The following is a 21,852-nucleotide window of genomic DNA, read 5'->3' as shown; positions in this document are numbered from 1 at the left end:
CCGAAGTAATATTTCAGTCAGTGAGAAAGACTATAATATACCGTAACTTACACTGTAGCCGTTTTACCAAAATAGATAGTACGGTATGTATTTTTAAACTTGTAATTTCTTTCCTTTATGCAAAACAACATTATCAATAAACTGAGCCTAACTTATACTCTGCTTCGCTTCTGCTTGTAAAATTAAGAAAGTGGAGCACTTGAACGTTATTGATAACAGAATCGCGTAACATGTGCAACAATGGAACACTAACGCCACATGCGTGAAATGTGAGTAATTTAAGTAGTGCAGTTGATATCCTCTTGAGTTGATACTAGATTGGAATGCATTTATAGTGTTCTTCCCAAGGGCAGGTCTTTCACTGCAAACCCAGCATTCTCTAGTCTTTCCTATTTTCTGCCTTCGTCTTTATGCTTATAATGTATACCGGCAATTTATTATAATAGTTATTCGCTGATTAATTTATTGTTGGCGATGTGTAATGTTGATCCGTGAAAGGCATTTTATTTCGTGATTAATTTAATGACACTGATAGTGCAAGAATTGTTCTTCGTCATCGAGATGGTAGAAGCCCTCCTGTGCCCCTTATGTTCACGCCAGTGGATGATAGTAGCACCTATCATCATTATCAACGTCAAAGATACCCTCATACACAGTGGGTTTAGAGGAAAGAGCCTCTGATCCACATAATTTTTTTAATATAATTTATTGATCAGCGCATTTAGCGCTATACAGATCATATATAATAAATTTGGGATTGCCATAATTTTGGGAATCTTCGTATTTTATTATCTAAATTGAAAGAAAAAATAGAAAAGTACAGAATGAAAGATGGCCAAGATCATAAAGGGAAGTTCTTGTGCAGACGAAAGCAAATATGATGTACCTCTAGATAATACACCTAATATGTCGACTTTCTGACTTCCTGGTGAAGTGAAGTCGGCTAATATAACGTATTTTAATTCTCGTCACTTGTCAATCGCGTGCGGTAGTTCGTAATACATCCATAGTTCATATTTAATAATAATAATAATAATAATAATAATAATAATAATAATAATAATAATAATAATGGCCATCAGCGTTACTCAGTCGGCTAAGGCGTTTGCCTGCCAATCCAGAGTTGCGCTCTGGTACGGGTTCGATTCCCGCTTGGACTGATTACTCGGTTGGGTTTTTTCCGAGGTTTTACCCAATCGTAATGCGAATGTCAGGTAATCTATGGCGAATCCTCAGCCTCATCTCGCTATCATCAATTCCATCGAGTAGTTGATACAGCGTCGTTAAATAACCAAGTAAATAGGTACAGTACTAATAATATTGTAATGGTTATTTTACGATGCTTTATCAACTGCTATAGTTATCTAGCGTCTCTGAGTGAGATGAAGTGATAATGCCGGCAAAATGAGTCCAGGGTCCAGCACCGAAGCTACCCAGCATTTGCTCTTAATGGGTTGAGGAAAAATCCTGGAAGAAATCTCAAGCAGGTAACTTGTCCCAACCAGGATTTGAACAATAGACCTAATAATAATAATATAATAATAATAATAATAATAATAATAATAATAATAATAATATAAATAAATAAATCCTATATTGTCGTTTTTAATGCCTATATCAGCGTAAAAAACAGTCTCTCTCTCTTTCTCTCTCTCTCTCTCTCTCTCTCTCTCTCTACCACAGATAAGGAATTCTTTACTACAAAAACTGTAGCCTACATGCCAACTATTATTTTTCTTATATTTTTAACTTTATAAAACTAGTACATTAATGAAATGAACCATCGTCGGTGATGAATGAACTAACTTACACTTAGCAAATAATGGTGTACACTGTAGAGTGTAGGGGGAAAGCAACTGGCCACCTTACCCCATTATCTCCTAGCTTAGTTGCTTCATAAGTGGTGCCTTGTTGGTATCAGACCTGTCTTCGGACAGTTGTGTGTACTGTAGAGTGTAGACGACAGACAAAATGTAAGCAAGTTATGCTACAAAAAAGTAATAATAATAATAATAATAATTAGCATGTAGTATAGTAAATATTAATACACAGTTTTAAAAATAAATAGATCCTTATCTGTGGCAGAGCAGCACTGTAATCTACTCCCCCCTGGAAAATACAGTGATCTAAAATAATTAGTGTTTTTATATTTAAGTAAAATGATGACATAAGCTAATTTGTGTCATTTTACAGCTATTTAATAATAACCTAATTACCTGTATATAAAAAGGAAACTACTATTTTAAAGAGAAGTACGAAAACTCTCTACATGAATTTTGTCCTAAGCTGACTGTGCTTATAATTTGACAGCTTCATATCAGTATCACAAAATACCGAACACTATCATACATGAGTCAATGGCTGTTAGATGGCTCCTGTCATTAGTGATAATCACATTCAGTGCCAACCATTAAGACAAACGTTATAGAATCAAATATCTATATTTTGAACCTTGCACCTGTTCGAGTAGAAGTTCACACAGTAATTCAACTATTTTTCATCGAAATATTAGGGACTTAAAAACAAAAAACTGACGAATTGATTGCTGCTTTAGCATCTCAAACTCATAAACTTCACTACTACATATTAGGCTTTGGGATAAACTTCAGAACATGGTTACCTTCCTTCCCCTCTCCCCCTAAATTCCAACCTTTTGCACACAAAATAAATTATTGGCACTGAAAAGTGCCTTTTCGTAAGCATGATGATGTGCATTCGACAAACACAGACACATCTGCTCTTTAAGATAATTGTTGACAGTGAGGTAACCGTATACTGAAGTTTTCCCAATTTCTGTAGATATCTTTCAAAAAGAGTGTGCTTGTATTTTTATTAGGCATAATCTATTATTTACTAAATTTATAAGCCTATGTCTGATTTTTGCCAGCTTTTTGTAGGGATCAAGACATTGAAATCTTTTCGGTTCGGAAATACAGAGTCACCTGGATTCAGGAGTTCCAAGCTGCTTCTGCACAAAACAAGACAGAAATGAAATTCAGGGGTCTCCATTAGAATTCTCATTCCTTTACTGCTGGCAAAGTCTTCATCACTAAGATTACCTTCTTTACGAATCCAACACTCTTATAGATTAATCCCTTATAGTGTACCAGTATAACTTTGGTTATGTCTAGATGACCAGGCCATCGCTGTTCCAAAATAGGCACTATTGTATTCCCTTCATATAAAGCTGCTACTTTTCTATGATGGAAGAGCTCGTGCAGCATAATTTATTGGTAAAAAAAACTGTGGAATAACAATGTTATTTCAGATACAGTGCTCAAAACAATCAAATGGAGGCGATGGTTGTAGCAGTGTACATATAGTAGGCTATATTTCTATTTAGTGTTTTTTGTATGCGAGTAGATACGCCTCCTGAATTCCCGCCCATGACACTGGCATTATCATAACATTGACTGAGAAGATGAGATGTATCCAGTTCATTCTCTTCCAGAGATTTTAGTGTTGCTTCCATGAAAGCAGTTGCAGCATTCTGTCTATTATTTTTATCTTCGTTTCATCTTCCATAAACGTAAACCGCTCACAAACAATTGTTGCCGTTGCTTGTATGATATATGATATGATATGATATGATATATGATACTGATATATGATATGATATATATGATATGATATGATATGATATGATATGATATGATATGATATGATATGATATGATATGATATGATAGATATGATATATGATTTTGAATTTCAGGAGACATGTATATAGCATTTTTTTTAAATATGAGCAACACATTAAATACTCGGTCACAATATGATAACACGCTAGAAATACCACTGCACACATCATCTCTTTATTCTTCATCTTTCACTGTTGCTACTTCTCGTCACTGGAATTCTCTGCTGCCTGAAGTCAAGGGCTGCCGAACTTTAATTTCCTTTAAATATAAATTATAAAAATATCTTATGATGAGTTGCCAGACCTAACACGTTGCAAATATTTAATGGAATGTGTTCCACTGTATTTATCTTTATTAATTTTTTTTGTTTCTTATTTTTATTATCTAAATCGTGTTTATTTATCACTTAACGCCAATATGTATCTCACTGTGTTGTTATTTTTTATTATTAATCTATTTTTTGTGTACATTTTATTCAATTGTCGGTTTCTGGTTTAATTATCTAAATCCTACTTAATTGTAATCTAATACTAATATGTATACTAATGTGTTTATTTTTATTTTTACTGTGTACATTTTTTTTATTGAATTATCGGCTTCTGTTTTTATGTGATTCGTATTTGATTCTAACAACATTAATATGTATTTCACTATGTGCATTTTTATTTTATGAGGTAAATTTTATGTAACTACGTCTTTTGATCTCATTATGTACCTAAATTGTATCAGTATGTAATTATTTAATTCCGATCCAGTTTTATGTTCAACTGTGTAAGCAAGTTTTAATCCTGGTTGAGTGTAAGAGAAGACCTTAACTCTGCCAGGTTAAATAAAGCCATTATTATTATTATTATTATTATTATTATTATTATTATTATTATTATTATTATTATTATTATTATTATTATTATTATTACATTGAGCAAGCGTTTATTTTTTTTTATTGTATATTAAAAATGTTTGGCGAAAAAACCTCACTCAATTGCTTCCTCAGTTACGTAATTGCCTCGTAGAGAAAAGTACAAAAACTGAATACCCTCAATTATTGATTTCATGTAATAACGATGGTTTTCGAAAACAGTTTCATGTGCCATTCTTGAAAAATATGTGCATGTGGAAATACTCAATTTTCTTTTCTTTTCACAGGAGTTTCAGACAAAAATAAGATTTCCAATTTTTAATAAGATGAATATTTTAGCGTTTTAGCAAATAGTTCATATCTCTGTGCTAGGTCAAGCAAGAAAAGGCCTAGGACGGATGGTGCCCGTTCTGCCCCCCCCCTCCCCCACTCTGGCTGGAGTCCTGGCCATAGACCATGAAGCTACGGCACAGGACTGCGCTATTAATTGTCATTTTGCAAAAAGAAAAAAAAAAAGGTGCTTTTCAGATGTTACGGTTTCCTTCAGGAAAAAATTGTATCTTCAAAATGGCGTGGGGTAATTTAATTCTAAAAAAAGAAATTTGAAATTGTTTATTACGTTCCCTCCAGAAGCAGATAAACTTTATGTATATATTTATGTCATGGGTTATACTTCTCCAAAACAACTGGGAAAATTTGACCTGCAGATATTGTTTGATATAATAAATCACATCAAGAAAAGCTGTGTTAATTTACGAAATCTAAAGAACATCCAAGCATACTTTCTCTTGAAATTTTAAATGATCAGCTATATTATTATTATGTTGGAACATAAACTCATTAAACTTGAACTGTGTAATTGCTGGGTTCCACTCCTCCACTTGACCTTGTACCGTTTGTATTCAGATTATGTCGCTCATGTGACTTGTCTTTAATCTGAAGCTACTTCTTCTAGCTTCTAATGATGTATGATAAGCAGAATGTATAAATTGTTTTGTAAAAATGTCTAAAAGTTATTTGTTACACAGCCATTATGAGACTAATAGCAGGCATTGCCCTGCTGTTGGCTGCAGATTTTTCCACATCAGTAAATGCAGTAAATGAAGCCCTCATAGGAAGAATAGATCCATATTCATGTGCTAAACGTAAGTACATAGGCCTATTGTATTTTTCAGTACAAAATTCTTTCAGAATGTTGTAATCTGTAGAACTGACTTAGAAAGTGAACGAAAAATAGTGTATTCTTCTTCGAAATAGTAGAATATTTAATATTTCACTTCAAATTTTTTTTTTATAAAACTTCTACATTTCTCCCTTAAATAAATGTTTTAATGAGCTTCTTATAATTTGAATAATTTCAAGGGAAAAATTGTTCTGGGGACAGGTATCGATCCCTGGACCCTTTGCTTAGAACATGAAAGCTCTACCGACTGAGCTACCTAGGAACTACACCCAACAGCGTCCCAACTTCTTTATAATTATTCGGTATATTTTTAAAAAGTACATACTTCAACTACAGTGCTGGTATTCGTTTATTTTATTTAACTCTCCAGCTTCACATGATCTATCACATATTTAGATTGCAGTTCTGTTTTCTTGCAGGAACAGTCCATGATATTTTTAATGATCATGGTTACTTATTTACATGGGAGGATCCCAAAACTGTACACCTCGAGCTCAACTGGTCAGAAGCAAGGGAATTTTGTCGAGCTAGATGCATGGAACTTGTTGGACTGGAAACAAAAGCAGAAAATGAGTTTGTTAAACAGCATATTGATAAAGGTTGGTAAGCTAATTAATCACATAAGTGTATAATGTCATAACTTGTGTAAATATTATGTAATTTTCCTTTCTCTTATTATTAGTTTGTATGAACAGTAGAAAGTAAAATAACTGCATAATGTTGTTTCTATGTTTGCCTGAAATGTCAGATTGTTCTGTAGTCAGTATTCTAGTGAAATGTTCACCACATATAGATAATAGCCTAGATCATATATAGTATATATGATCTAGGATAATAGTGACAAATACGTGCGTGCGTGCACGCGCGTTTTTTTTATTTCCAGGTATTTTTATGATTATTCATCATTGAGGATGACTTTGCTGTCATATACTTTGACCATGGTGCACCATGAAAAGTGAATCTACATTACACCAAGATGATGATGATGATGATGATGATGATGATGATGATGATGATGGTGGTGGTGGTGGTGGTGGCGACGATGATGATGACGAAATCATAGAATGTTGGCGGGGGAAATGGAACTACTGTATTCTGCTAATATCTATCCCAAGCATTGTTCTTGTACAGCATAAATTCCTCTTGGACCAGGATTTGAAGTTTGGTCCAGCGATGAATTCAGGAAATGACTTGAGGGGAAATTTTCCCCCTGGATTCCAGGATGTCCCCCCCAGAGCTTTCAGACTTTTCTGAACTAAAAAAGTATAATATATATAATATTATATGAGTATTTCAATTTGATAAGATTTTTCAGTAACTAAAATTTTGTTATGTAAATTTTCAGGTTGTTGTTTCCTCGAAGGTAGGTGGTCTGCTGGCCGATCTTGATTGGTTGAAATTTAAATCATCTGAAATTTCAGTCTTAATTGTTACAGTTGAGAAATCAGGTGTGCTGTGTTTTTATTGGCTTAGTTTTGTTCATCAAATATAATAATTTTATTTACTAAAAATACTATATACAGTCAATATAAATATTTCAGTGTATGCTAGCAAAATAAGAGACATTGTTTACTTTTCTTAAAAAGAAAATACATATTGAGGAGTCAATGGAAAGTGCATAATTGGAGAAAATCCTTTGCCTTTAAAATGAAAATGAAATCTCTGAACAAGTAATTCCATTTGTGTTACCTTTATCTATTGCTATTTGTGGTGAGTCAATACATAAAATGGTTGGACACGAAACCAAAATATAAAAACCGATGAGAAACTAAATATGATTGGTTGTATTTCAGTTGTACTCGGAGTGGTTCATTTTGCCAACTGCGTGAAATACATTTAAAAATGACCTGGAACCTTTAAAAAATACCAGTAGGATATTCATATCATTGCCATTTAAAAACTTTATAAGAGCTATACTGGAAGATGCATTCATCTAATTTAAATGATGAGTAATTACTAGAGCTAGGATTCGTATGTAGTAATAGCTAATATTTTTAGCCGGTATAGTTTATAAACATGCAAGCCATGCCCCTCACACCTCATACTTGCCATTCTTGTCATTCAGTACTTCCATTAGTTAGCGCTAAGGGTTTTTAATCCTGTTAACCACCACTTACAAAACAGCGGGATGTTTAAAAGCTGCATTGTCTAGTCCTTGCGACTTTTCTTGCATTTCGAGTCTTGTCAACGAGGCTTAAAACCTTCTTAACCGGCATCATATCGACTCAACTATACTCAGTGTCATTCTTAACTCTTACTACATATAAATCCTAGCTCTAGTAATTACTATCTGTAAGCCTACTAAATTCAGGCGGTTTATGTAAACAAGAATACTTAACACCGCTTTATGGGATCATTTTACACAGAAGGATAGTTCATATTCACCATGTCTTGACAGTATTAACATTTTAAGTTAATGCTTGTATTAACTTTCAGGAGTATTTAAGGGCCGTATTCATAAATGAGACTTTGGATGAAGACTTCCCAAAGTCGACTTTCGTAGTAAAGTTTAACTTTGTTAAAGTCCTATTCATAGACAATACTTCTGAGACTTTGACTTTGGTAAGTCGAGATTTGGCGATCGTGTTCTAACGTTGGCAATTAAAATCACTGCCTTCTAAACGAATTAAATTAATAGATAATTGAACATCAGTACATGTTAAACAATTTGTTAACCGTTCTTTCAGCTTTACATAAGAATAATATTATTCAAGGGCTTACTGTGAAACTTACGTTAAGTACAAAAATTGACATTTTTAGGTCTTTACACCAATCGGTAATAATTTATTCTTCTACCTGGTCACAAAAAATCGTAACTCAGTTCGAACAGTCTTGTATATAACACAATTCATAACTACGAAACATGATGGTATAGTTTATCTGAAATAGTATTGCCTGTTAAGAATTTTGTTGTGAATAAAACATCGATTGTAGTTGCGTTAGTTTCACATTAAGCCTTGAAATTATTTCATTGTAAAATAATTTTGTTGTGATGATATGGAAGATAAGATTCCACCAATGACAGACTATGAAAGAAACATATTATCCTGCTGACAGTTGGCACAGTTACTCCCTGCATGTCTGCAGAAACTACTTAAAAATTATCTGAAATCAATATGCAGAAAGCATTATGACGTCCGCAAGGATTGTAAATTAACTGCATTTCCAACTGCATAACCTATTCTCTATAGAATTAAATAGTAAGAATCAATATTAAGCTATTAATCCTTACCTATAGCGTAAAATCGCGATGAAATAAGTTGAATTATTGGTGGAACAGATAATGCACTTTGATTATTCATCAATGAAAGTTGAAACATGACGAGGATATTTAATACTGTCTGTTTATAAAATCTGTACCTTGATTTGAATTTATAATCTATAATAATTAGCTAAGCAACATGAGCAGCTTTAATAATCTCCTAGATGTCTACAATATTCTCGGCAAATTCAACAATTTCCCAAATATCAGTCATTTTCCCTTTGTCCACAAACGAAAGTCAAAGTCAAAGTCTAGATTTTCGGCGACTTCGAAGTAAAGTCACGATTGAAGTCTACTTTCCTCAAAGTGTCGACTGTGAATAGGAAAATGTTGATTTTGTACTTTCCAAAGTCAACTCTGGTCCAAAGTCTCGTCTATGAATACGACCAAACAAATATAAACAAATGAAAGCTCTATCCTTTAATTGACCACATTTTTCTATGTTTCCTTTTACATAGACTGCCTACGTTGTTGTTGTTAGGTAAGATCTGAATTATTGTTTTTTAATGTCACTTCCATCTCCCCCTCCAGAGGGGAAGGGTCTGAATTCAACACTAGTGTAGAAAGCCAAAGCTGTAGAATTCAGCTAATGGTGCTTCATAATTGCTAATTGATAGTATGGGATTGTCACTTGTTAACAAGTCACAACTGTGAACTTGTTAAGATATTGAAAGTAGGGAAAGTTAAATTTATTTGTTGTTTTTTCTATTATTTCCATGATGTAATAATACTTGAAACTTTAGGACATGTGAGGTTTGCCTGGACTGGTGGACGCAAATGTAATTTCGCTGGTTGTGATCGAGCTGACTTGAAACCAATCAGTATATATGGGTGGTTCTGGACTGGTTCTCTTCAGAAAATGCCTCCAACTACCAATAGACTTGATACAGATTGGAGTGATAGCGGAGGGTAAGTACTAAATTCATATTGTTAATTTACCTACTGGTACCAGTACTTTGAAAGATTATTGAATTTTGTCTGTATTATTTGCAATGTTTACCGACCTAGTTTCATGGAAATATTATACATAAAAGTACAGGCACTTCTCAACTTTACGTAAATTTTTGCCAAATGGAACAAACTTGAAAAGAATTGAGAAGAGATAAAATACTGGTACCTTAGATTTTGTAACTCCATAAATACATTTAAAACGTACATACAAATTCAGTGTTTTATATTGTAATTGACGATGAAGTGCTGAATGTGCTTCTCTCCCTGCATACAATCTGACTGAGTTTTGATCAATGCCATTTTGAGCTTTTTGATTATAAGACAGCACTTGTGGTAATCTTTTATTTTCTCATTACAAAAAGTATAAAGAAAAGTAACTTAGCCTACTGTGAAGCTGCGGAAAATCTATTTCGACATATCCACAGGTACCCTACACGTTTTTATCATGTCTGAGTGATGCTTTATTGGTGTCACTTATGAGGTTCCAACCTGTCTTCGGACAGTTAACTGAATAACAATACCGAAAAATTAGTTTTAGCATGTTTTCTACCTGTTTGTCAATTGGCTTGTGTAGTGTTATCTTATAAACTATGGGGCGTATTTCGTTCATATTCATTGTCTGCATCATGTCATTTTAACTGGGAATGATGCACATGATACGTATATGATCATTTTAGGCAAAATCATTAGGTTTTACTCTTTATTTGTAGTGAAAAACAGAAAATTACGATTTACTTGCAATCGAATATAGTAGGCTACCAGTATGTATATTTAATTTTTATTTTATTTTTTACATAAGATGAAGTGATGATGGCTATTACAGAATCAAAATCTTAATGGTAGATGAATTATTATTTCCATAATTAAATCTTCAATCGAGAACATCTTAAAACAAAATGGAGATTTAAAATATCTGTACCGTACGAAATTAGTGTAAAATTATTGTAGACTTGGGCACTGAAAATAGAGTGAGAAACATGAGCCAAGGTAAGCTGCAAAAATTAATATTTATATTAATATTTACGTACCAGTAATAAATTATATCTCCAACTGAAAACTACATCACACTACAAAATTGTTGGGACTTAAAGAGCTCTATACTAATTAACTTTCCCATCAGAGGTCTCCCTAATCACTAAGGGCCGTATTCATAGACATTTTTAGCGCGGGCTTTCGGTGGATTATCAGCGTTTTTCGTATTCATAAACCAGTGTTAGCGATAGGATATGATTTGAATTCTGTACTAGTAACCAGTGGATAGCTGGGGCTAGCTTAGTACGCTCGTAGCGCATGCTGCGAAATGTCTATGAATACGGCCCTGAGTTTAAACCAGGATAATAATGGGCCTAAACATGGATTTCATAACTACCTGCTAAAGCCACTGGCGTAGCTCAGTCAGTTAAGGCGCTTGCCTGCCGGTCTGAAGTTGCGCTTGGGCATGGGTTAGATCTCCGCTTGGGCTGATTACCTGGTTGGATTATTTCCGAGGTTTTCCCCAACTGTAAGGTGAATATCAGGTAATCTATGGACTCCTCGGCCTCATCTCGCCAAATACCATCTCGCTATCACCAATCTCATCGATGGTAAATAACCTCGTAGTTGATACAGCGTCGTTAAATAACCACCAAAAAAACTACCTGCAAAATAGCCTTGTGTCTCAGAAATAGAACGAGAAAGGAACGTAAATGGTACCTACCCGTGAAATGGGGTGAGATTGTGCCAGTCGCACTTTTCCTACAGCACACTACAGCAAAATTCCGAAGTTCTCAAAGATGTCGATAAGCTTACTAATATCGCCCAGAATATGAATCCTTGCTTATGCACCAGTATGAAGGTGCCAAATACAAATTACAAAATTCTGCTCGCACAATCTCATCCCAATTTACTACAAGAAGAAACTTAGTATGTAGCTAGACCTAGTAGATCAGACAGACATGTATCATGTGTATACAATCAGAATTCGTTTATTGTCACAAATAATTTTAAAACTAAGCAAGATGGACATGAATCGATCTTTGTAGTAAAGGATTACCTGTTTTTTACATTCAGTTGTAATCATTTTCTTTGCATTCGAAAAAAAGATTGCCCACACATTATTTCCATTTCAAAAGCTTTATTTAACAGTTTTTTTCGACAAGTGACATAGTTAGATTCCACATAGTCAATTTGTATTAACTGAAGTGAGTAGATACTAATTTTTGTTAACAACGTAATATTAGAAGAGAATACGTATCTATAAATATGTGAAGGGCTCCTGTATTATAGACATTTGTGTGAAATTAATTAATTAGGCCTACATCTATTTACACATACAATTTATAAATGAAAATAAATATTATATGTTTTGGGATTATAAAAAAAACTAGTGGCTTGTGCAGCAAATGCTGCAAACTAAATTCATTAGACGTTCAAATAAAAATTTTTCAGATTTATTTTCAATGAATAACACCAGACATTTTGAAAGTTATTTGCTTCCATAATAATGAAACATACTCCTTCTGAATGGTTTTTTTTATGCAAAATACTTTTTCTTGAACCTGTCCAGCTTAGTTTTTGAATTTCAACGCGAAAACGCAAGTAACAATGTCAGGACGATCAGTGGGGTTTTCATGTGGGAGTAAAGCGATAGCTGTTTCAGGTCATTGTGGATTGTAGGGGAAAGTTAAAAAATGTCAGGTTTGCAATGCTTTCGAACAATAGACATAGCATCTTCGTGTAGCTGCTGCATGTAGAGCTTGAAATGAGAGGGTAAAATCATTTTATCCTGCTAAGAGATCTTGCTGAAATGATCGGGAGATTACAAAATTTTGTAGGCCTCTTATTTTATCAGTAAGTAATATCTTTTGGTATTTCCTTAGGAACTGTAATTTTTGCGCTCTCTCGAGCCAATACTGAAGAGAATGACGCATATAAATATATACACCACATCGTCATTAAGTATGTGAAAAGGACCCAACCCCACTTGATTAATAACTATAAAAATATTTCATTTTTAATAACAATATTATTATCTTACGTAAGTTTTCTAGTTTTATATATATATATTTTATTGGGTTATTTTACGACGCTGTATCAACATCTAGGTTATTTAGCGTCTGAATGATATGAAGGTGATAATGCCGGTGAAATGAGTCCGGGGTCCAGCACCGAAAGTTACCCAGCATTTGCTCGTATTGGGTTGAGGGAAAACCCCGGAAAAAACCTCAACCAGGTAACTTGCCCCGACCGGGATTCGAACCCGGGCCACCTGGTTTCGCGGCCAGACGTGCTGACCGTTACTCCACAGGTGTGGACTATATATATATATATATGAAGTTTTTAATAACCAATTGAATTTGAACTCTAAATATGTCAGCAATTCTGTAAGTCATGGCCTTCGTGTAATAGCCTTTTGTTTATTGCTTTATTCTGAAATGCAATTAGTTCTCAAAATTGACGAAAGATGGATTTTGGAAAATAGGAAAATTATGTACGAAAACTAACACTTCACTGAAAGTTACTATTTTTCTGAGTGAACCAAGAAATGGATTCGGAACACCTCAAAATCTGTGCTTCAGTGGCTGGTCATGATAATATCTTTGAAAAATATTGGAGTGCAAGAGGTCAAATGACTTTATTGTCAAACGCCTGGCATTAGAAAACAACAACAACAACTATTTTTTTGAAAATCCTTGGATGCCAAGCTTCAAAATGACGGGTCATTAATTAAAATCCGTTCAGCCGTTTTCCCGTAATTTCAATTGCCAGTTCAAATTATATATATATATATATATATATATATATATAGATATCCGAATTCGAAGATGTATGTATTTTCTTGTTTTCTCATGAGGGAAGGAATTTTCCCATGAAATTTCGCACAGTGTATGTGACTGATGCTCACCAGGCATCATAATGAATTTGGAGAGCTGTGATAGATAGTGAAGTCTGGTTTAGAAAACCAGCTATAACGGGTGGGGGAATCATCACACATTACCCTCATTCTGGTTGGATGATCGATCACCTCTACTGAGGCATGTGAACATGAGAGAAACAGTTGGCTGTCGCTCCATAGATTACAGATAACAGATCATCTTGTTTCAGTGCATAGGGGAGATTCTGATATGAGAGCATTAAAAATCCCTTCTCAATTTTCAAATGTTATTGTTGTTTTCTAATGCCAAGCGTTTGACAATAAAGTCATTTGACCTCTTGCACTCCAATATTTTTCAAAGATATTATCATGGTCAGCCACTGAAGCACAGATTTTGAGGTGTTCCGAATCCATTTCTTGGTTTGAGTTGCACAATGGGCAGTTAGGGGACTGATATATTCCAATTCTATGCAGGTGTTTGGGCAAACAGTCATGGCCTAAATGCAGCTACAGACGATTTTCGTGGTAAATCGGGAATTAACTGTGGATTATGATGCAGAGAGTTCCATTTTTTCCCTTCAGATTGTGCTATCAAATTTTGTTTGTTGAAGTCTAAGTATGTAGATTTAATAAATCCCTTCACAGAGTAATACGTAGATTTAGTAACAGGTGTGTAAGTAGCAGTGCTGCCCTTCTTTGCTAAAGCATCCGCATTCTCGTTTCCCAGGATTCCACAATGGGATGGTATCCATTGGAATACAATTCTTTTATTGAGTGATATTAATTGAGAGGGCATTTTAGTTATTTCTGCTGTTTGAGATGAAGGTGTGTGTTTAGAGACTGTTGATAGAATAGCTGCTTTGGAGTCTGACTATATAACTGCATTCTTAAATTTATTGATGTGAAATAGAAGATTCCTGAGACTTTCACTTATTGCAATGATTTCAAATGTTTGACATTAGAAACTAACCATTCATAATCATATATTCCTTCATAGTCCATTTTCTGAGTTCGCAAAAATTACTTGATCATATGCATATTCATTCATTCATTCATTTAGTGTTCTGCCCAAGGGCAGGTCTTTCACTGCAAACCCAGCTTTCTCCAATCTTTCCTATTTTCTGCCTTCCTCTTTGTTTCCTCATATGCATATGACATGTTAAATTTAAAGGAGTAGAATGAATACTGATTTTTTTATATTTCTCAGCATTGGTCGGCCCCAGCCTGACAACCGTGAATATATCCAAGGCGGAGCTGAAGAAGAATGCGTGGCTATTTTAAACAACTTTTACGATGATGGAATCAGGTGGCATGATGTCTCATGTCACCATCGAAAACCGTTCATATGTGAAGACAATGATGCCTTGTTGCAAGCTGCTCACATACCGAATAAAGACCAGCAATACCAAGTGCCCGATACATACACGCAATACCAGACTTCTTCCACCACGAAGAAGATTAACTTGGAGGAGGAGCCTCAACCACCACAGCACGATGACAGAAACCTAGGTCCTTCAGCTGGTGAAGGGAACACTGATCAGGAGCAACTGATACTAAACTAGAATGGAAGATGGTAATCTTGTTCGTTCGAAACAGCTCAAGATTCGTCCAGGAAACAAACACAGTTTCATTCTGTTAAGAGCTCTTACAGCAGAAATCATGTATTAGAAATTTTATTTTGTCAGAATTACATGAGTTTGTTGAAGAAATTTATCATAGTGACAGTAATTTTAATAATAATTATTTCCTTTTGAATCTTGTATGCGCTACGTTTAACACTTGAATATAAGTAATTGATTAACTAGTGGACTTACTCATGATAATTAACTTATGTAAGTCTGTGCGGCTTACAGCTGTTTCGGTGCATCATCACACCATCTTCAGAGCCTACTAGATCTCGGCGTCATCTCGAACTCCTCTGCCTGTTATGTGGGTGCGTTTGATTGTTGAAAGGTGTTGAATAGTGGAGTCAAATAGTGTGTGTGTACTGAAATTGATCCAAAAACTCAACACACTAGAACAATACGAAATATACAAACACACTAAAACACACCCTGATCAAATTCTCAACACACAGATCAATTTCAGTACACACACTATTTAACTCCACTATTCAACACCTTTCAACAATCAAACGCACCCACATAACAGGCAGAGAAGTTCGAGATGATGCCGAGATCTAGTAGGCTCTGAAGATGGCGTGATGATGCACCGAAACAGCTGTAAGCCACACAGATTTACATAATTAACACGAGTAAATCCACTAGTTAATCAATTACAATAATTATTTATATATTATTGACGTAACTAATCTGATTGTACATTATAAAGATTCTTATATCGCTGTTCTGGAGGAACAACGACGTAAGTGTAACATTAGTTTATCCTACAATGTTTTTTTTTTTCAGGAGAAGCCAAAAACAAAATCTTATTCACACATACCGGTAATTGTTTTGAAGACTGAAAAAAAAAATTGTTATGACAATGGAAATAAAGCAAAATATTGTAAATTGTTGGTTATTTTTAAATAATACTAATCAGATAGGGGTGTTTTTAATATTTAACCCAGTTTTGCAGTTGTCATTGTTCTTCTGGAACAGTGAATAATAATAATAATAATAATAATAATAATAATAATAATAATAATACTTACTTACTGGCTTTTAAGGAACCCGCAGGTTCATTGCCGCCTTCACATAAGCCCGCCATTGGTCCCTATCCTGAGCAAGATTAATCCAGTCTCTACCATCATATCCCACCTCCCTCAAATCCATTTTAATATTATCTTCCCATCTACGTCTCGGCCTCCCTAAAGGTCTTTTTCCCTCCAGCCTCCCAACTAACACTCTATATGCATTTCTGGATTCGCCCATACGTGCTACATGTCCTGCCCATCTCAAACGTCTGGATTTTATATTCCTAATTATGTCAGGTGAAGTATACAATGCGTGCAGCTCTGCGTTGTGTAACTTTCTCCATTCTCCATTCCCTCTTAGCCCCAAATATTTTCCTAAGAACCTTAATCTCTGTTCCTCTCTCAAAGTGAGAGTCCAAATTTCACAACCATACAGAACAACCGGTAATATAACTGTTTTATAAATTCTAACTTTCAGATTTTTTGACAGAAGACTAGATTGCAAAAACTTCTCAACCGAATAATAACAGGCATTTCCCATATTTATTCTGCGTTTAATTTCCTCCCGAGTGTCATTTATATTTGTTACTGTTGCTCCAAGATATTTGAATTTTTCCACCTCTTCGAAGGATAAATCTCCAATTTTTATAGTCCATTTCGTACAATATTCTGGTCACGAGACATAATCATATACTTAGTCTTTTCGGGATTTACTTCCAACCCTATCGCTTTACTTGCTTCAACTAGAATTTCCGCGTTTTCCCTAATCGTTTGTGGATTTTCTCCTAACATATTCACGTCATCCGCATAGACAAGAAGCTGATGTAGCCCATTCAATTCCAAACCCTGCCTGTTATCCTGAACTTTCCTAATGGCATATTCTAAAGCGAAGTTAAAAAGTAAAGGTGATAGTGCATCTCCCTGCTTTAGCCCGCAGTGAATTGGAAAAGGATCAGATAGAAACTGACCTATACGGACTCTGCTGTATGTTTCACTGAGACACATTTTAATTAATCGAACTAGTTTCTTGGGAATACCAAATTCAATAAGAATATTATATAAAACTTCTCTCTTAACCGAGTCATACTTCTTTTTGAAATCTATGAATAACTGATGTACTGTACCCTTATACTCCCATTTTTTCTCCAATATATGTCGAATGCAAAAAATCTGATCAATAGTCGATCTATTACGCCTAAAACCACACTGATGAAATGTAATAATAATAATAATAATAATAATAATAATAATAATAATAATAATAATAATCACAGTCTTTGGTGCTACAGCCCATAAAGGGCCAACACCAACCAGCTGACTGCTAGACTCACATCCAAAAACTTCAGCATAGGTTAACGATCATCCAACCAGCGTGGGGTAGTATGTGGTCTGGTCAGCACGACCAGAAACATTCAGCAATAGTGTAGCTCTTATTTCTTATAGTACTATTTGAGAGGATATAGCCTGCAATCTGATTACAGTAGAGTCCTGATTATCCAGACTTCAATTATCCGGCCGTCTGTGTTATCTGGATTGCTTTTTTTTTTTTAATTACAGTAAATTACAGTACTGAACAATAACAAAATTTTTATGTCAGTTATCTAGTGTATTGTATAATAAATAAAAACTCGTTTATTATAGACATGTGAATAACATCTTTCTACATTACTACGTCCGACATTTGTCCCTTTAAGATTACAGGATCAAAAACTACATAGCGCTCTCACATGCCGTATTATTCGGATTTTTTCTTATCCGGATTGCCCTTGGCCTGTATAGTCCGGATAATCGAACTCTACTATATTTTGAATAATTTCAAGGAAAAATTGTTCCGGGGCCGGGTATCAATCCCGGGGCCCTTTGCTTAGCACACGAACACTCTTCCGACTGAGCTACCTCAGGAACTATACATGACACCGTCACAATTTATCCTTTGTATCCACACGACTCAAATGAGCTGACAAGACGCCAGAACTCAACTATGAGTGCACACAAATACTTGTGTGACTTAAATTGTGGCTTTCTGTTAACGTACCTCCAGTAACGAATGTATTATACAAATCTGGCTTTCAGGTAGTAGCTCCCTGTAAAGCAGGTTTGAATAATTTCAAGGAAAAATTGTTCCGGGGACGGGTATCGATCCCGTCTTGTCAGCTCATTTGAATCGTGTGGATACAAGGAAAAATTGTGACGGTGTCGTATATAGTTCCTGGGGTAGATCAGTCGGAAGAGCGTTCGCGCGCTAATAGAAGGACTCCGGGATCGATAACCGGCCCTGGAACAATTTTTCCTTAAAATTATTCAAACCTGCTTTACAGGGAGCTACTACCTGAAAGCCAGATCTGTGTGTACTATATTTTATTAACATCAGAATATAATTATTATAAACTTCATTAAACCATAGCTAACTAAAATTACACAGTTAAGAGTCTTAGGTAGATACAAATCATTACACGTCCTACAAAGAAATAAATTGTTAGCCACTACTGTACCATTTTCTTGAATGTGGGAAAACCATTTTCATATTCAGTGCGTAAGGAACTTAGAATAAGTGTCTTTTGATTGAACCATGAGAGAGTGAAAGTAACTGTGATTCAAGGCTAGGATTTCACCACCCGTACAATAATAGCAATAACGGACTTGTGTACAAGTGACATATTTGAAAGAGAAATTGATCTCTGATGATGACATAATTTACCTGGAAGATGTGAAAATGAATTTGTGATGACATGTGTATGTGTTACTGTTGATATAGAAAGTTTAACACTGCAGGGACATTTATAACAACATGTTTACAATTATATAAAGATGAACGTGAAATCATATGTTTCTTCAGAAAATAAAGTATAAATACTGCGGCAAGTTGTTTACTTTCTGTGATCAAAATAGTCTATATCAGCGTTTCTCAAACTATGGTCCGCGGACCACCTGTGGTCCTCGAGTTCTGTCCTTGTGGTCCTTCAAAAAAGATAGAAGAAAAAATAAAATTCAAACGAATTGCGTTTCATAATATAGCTGAAAATCTCAGACTTTGGAAATGACACATGACAATCGCCTTTCACTTTTTCTCCCAGTACTAATATTCTATTAAATTTCTTACCCTACCCATCTACTCACTTCCCACTCAACTCTCAACAACAAAAGAGAGATTTAAAGCACTATGAACGTGGTGTTTATTGCCATATTTTCTCTGCATATCTGGTGCCGAGTCTGTAACCAGCCAGGGACCACCCTAATTCATAACAGAGGACTAAAGTACCAACCTTTTCATGTATTGATGACTTTCTTAATAGTTTTGCCGACACCCAGTCTGCACGTACTGTACGTCATAGACCAATAGTAGAATGTGCCAAATTGTATCTTTACTTGTTGAAAACCGGGCATGTTTCTGCATTAATTTTTTTATTTGTTTTTCCAGATGACGATATAAGAAATGTTAGACTCCGCCTATTTTAAAATCCGACAAGTTTACTTTTTACACTTGCGTGTGTCGTCTCTAAGTGTCGTTTCAATTTTGTGGGTTTCATACGCTCGTTTGAAAGCCCTTCGTAACAAACAACGCACTGAGGTTTTGGATCACTCTTATTGCCACACCAAGTAAATCCAAGTTCCAAATAACTCTTGTAATATTTACGAAAGTATTTTTTCTTTGAATAGCTACCGCTAGGACTAGATATTTCTTTAATGGCACTATAATTAATATATTTCTTCACACACAGCTTCTGAACTATTAGCACTGCTTAAATGAAGCATATCATCATATTCCTTTTCTCTTCAAAGATCCGGATCGAAGCCAGTTTTCCATTATTTAAAATGGGCACTATTTAACAGAGACATGGACAATTACTAGCGTGTACCACATAAGAAGGATTTCAAACAACTAACTGCTATTAAATAATAACAGGCAAGCGATGATTCAACAATGCACAGAATTTGTTATAAGTTACTTGCTTGTTATAAGTTACTGGCTACAAGAAATATAATTACAAAAATATTATAACTAATTAATTCTATTTAAAAAAAATGATAAATTTGATATCGAAGGGAACAAGAGTAAGATGGTCCGCGGAACAGTTCTGACTTAAAAAAGTGGTCCCTACTTCAAAAAAGTTTGAGAAACACTGTCTATATATAACATACATGTGGAAAATAAATTGTGATAGGCTATTTATATTAATTGCAAGAGACGTGTTCAAGTAAAATGTTGATAGACATTAAGAAATTAGAGAAAGTCTGAAATACAATATAAAATTCTTAAATTAATATCTATTTAAAAATAATTATATAAAATCTAGGTTTTGTATGCTTATTTAAAATAATATATTAAATATCGTGTGTTTGATAGGCAGAACTTTTAAAGTAAGAGATTTCAGTATTGAAATATCCTTGGTTCAGTTATAGGTTTTTAAAACATATTACATTAAATGTCAAATTTAGGATCTTTTCGAGGATAAAACATAACTCGAATTTTCTATGAAATTACTAACAAAAATACACAAATTTAGAATCACTGTTCAGATAGATGTGAAGAAGTCGCGCATCTTAGTGTAATATTAACCCTAAAATTGGCAGAACTTCATTTCTCACATTACTTACTTATTTACTTACTGGCTTTTAAGGAACCCAGAGGTTCATTGCTGCCCTCACATAAGCCCGCCATTGGTCCCTATCCTGAGCAAAATTAATCCATTCTCTATCATCATATCCCACCTCCCTCAAATCCATTTTAATATTATCTTCCCATCTACGTCTCGGCCTCCCTAAAGGTCTTTTTCCCTCCGGCCTCCCAACTAACACTCTATATGCATTTCTGGATTCGCCCATACATGCTACATGCCCTGCCCATCTCAAACGTCTGGATTTAACTTATTTGAAGGATTCGTAACAAGCTGTTTTTTTACTGTGAAGGGTTGTTAGCCCTTCGCCCAACCCCCAAGCTGGAGGACCACCCCTCATCGCTGTCCACGACTTCATTTCTCACATTAGTTTATTAAACCGTGTCGGACTGTAAAGAAAACAACTATCACAATGTCCATATTTTATACGTTGTGCAGTATTATATTATTGTGAAATTTTTATTTTCCTACTAATTTTTTTCTATTGTTCTATAGCATATAGCCTATTAACCTGTTGTATCCTATAGGATACATTGGCAATTTAAGGATTATATTACTTCACCAAATATGTAAGCCTAACAGTATATAAAAATAGGAAAAAATGTTAAGCCTGATCCAGATGCAACAGTTTACTTGATATTTACTTGTACATGCTTTTAGTTGCAAGTAAGCAGGAGTGTGTGGATCGTAAAACTAAGCGATTTTTAGAACTGAACGAAGACTGAACAACGAGTTGGAGGCATTCAGTTCTAAAAATCGCTCAGTTTCACTGTCCACACGCTCCTTACTTGAAACTAAAAGCATGTGCAAGTAAAGTATCAAGTAAGCTGTTGCATCTGGATCAGGCTTTATT

General features: G+C 34.7%; 1 protein-coding gene across 1 annotated transcript; it reads left to right on the top strand.

The window, feature by feature from the left end:
- The first annotated feature begins 5,234 nt into the window (after positions 1-5,234).
- On the top strand, positions 5,235-15,897 carry LOC138695940 (uncharacterized). The gene is made up of 4 exons (XM_069820342.1): positions 5,235-5,644; positions 6,102-6,281; positions 9,688-9,853; positions 14,956-15,897. The coding sequence occupies exons 1-4, from the start codon at positions 5,533-5,535 to the stop codon at positions 15,308-15,310; spliced, it is 813 nt and encodes a 270-aa protein (XP_069676443.1). The 5' UTR covers positions 5,235-5,532; the 3' UTR covers positions 15,311-15,897.
- The last annotated feature ends 5,955 nt before the right edge of the window (positions 15,898-21,852 follow it).

This window comes from Periplaneta americana, chromosome 3, assembly GCF_040183065.1.
Source record: "Periplaneta americana isolate PAMFEO1 chromosome 3, P.americana_PAMFEO1_priV1, whole genome shotgun sequence".
Lineage (NCBI taxonomy): Eukaryota > Metazoa > Arthropoda > Insecta > Blattodea > Blattidae > Periplaneta > Periplaneta americana.
This window is presented reverse-complemented; position numbering and strand designations above follow the sequence as displayed.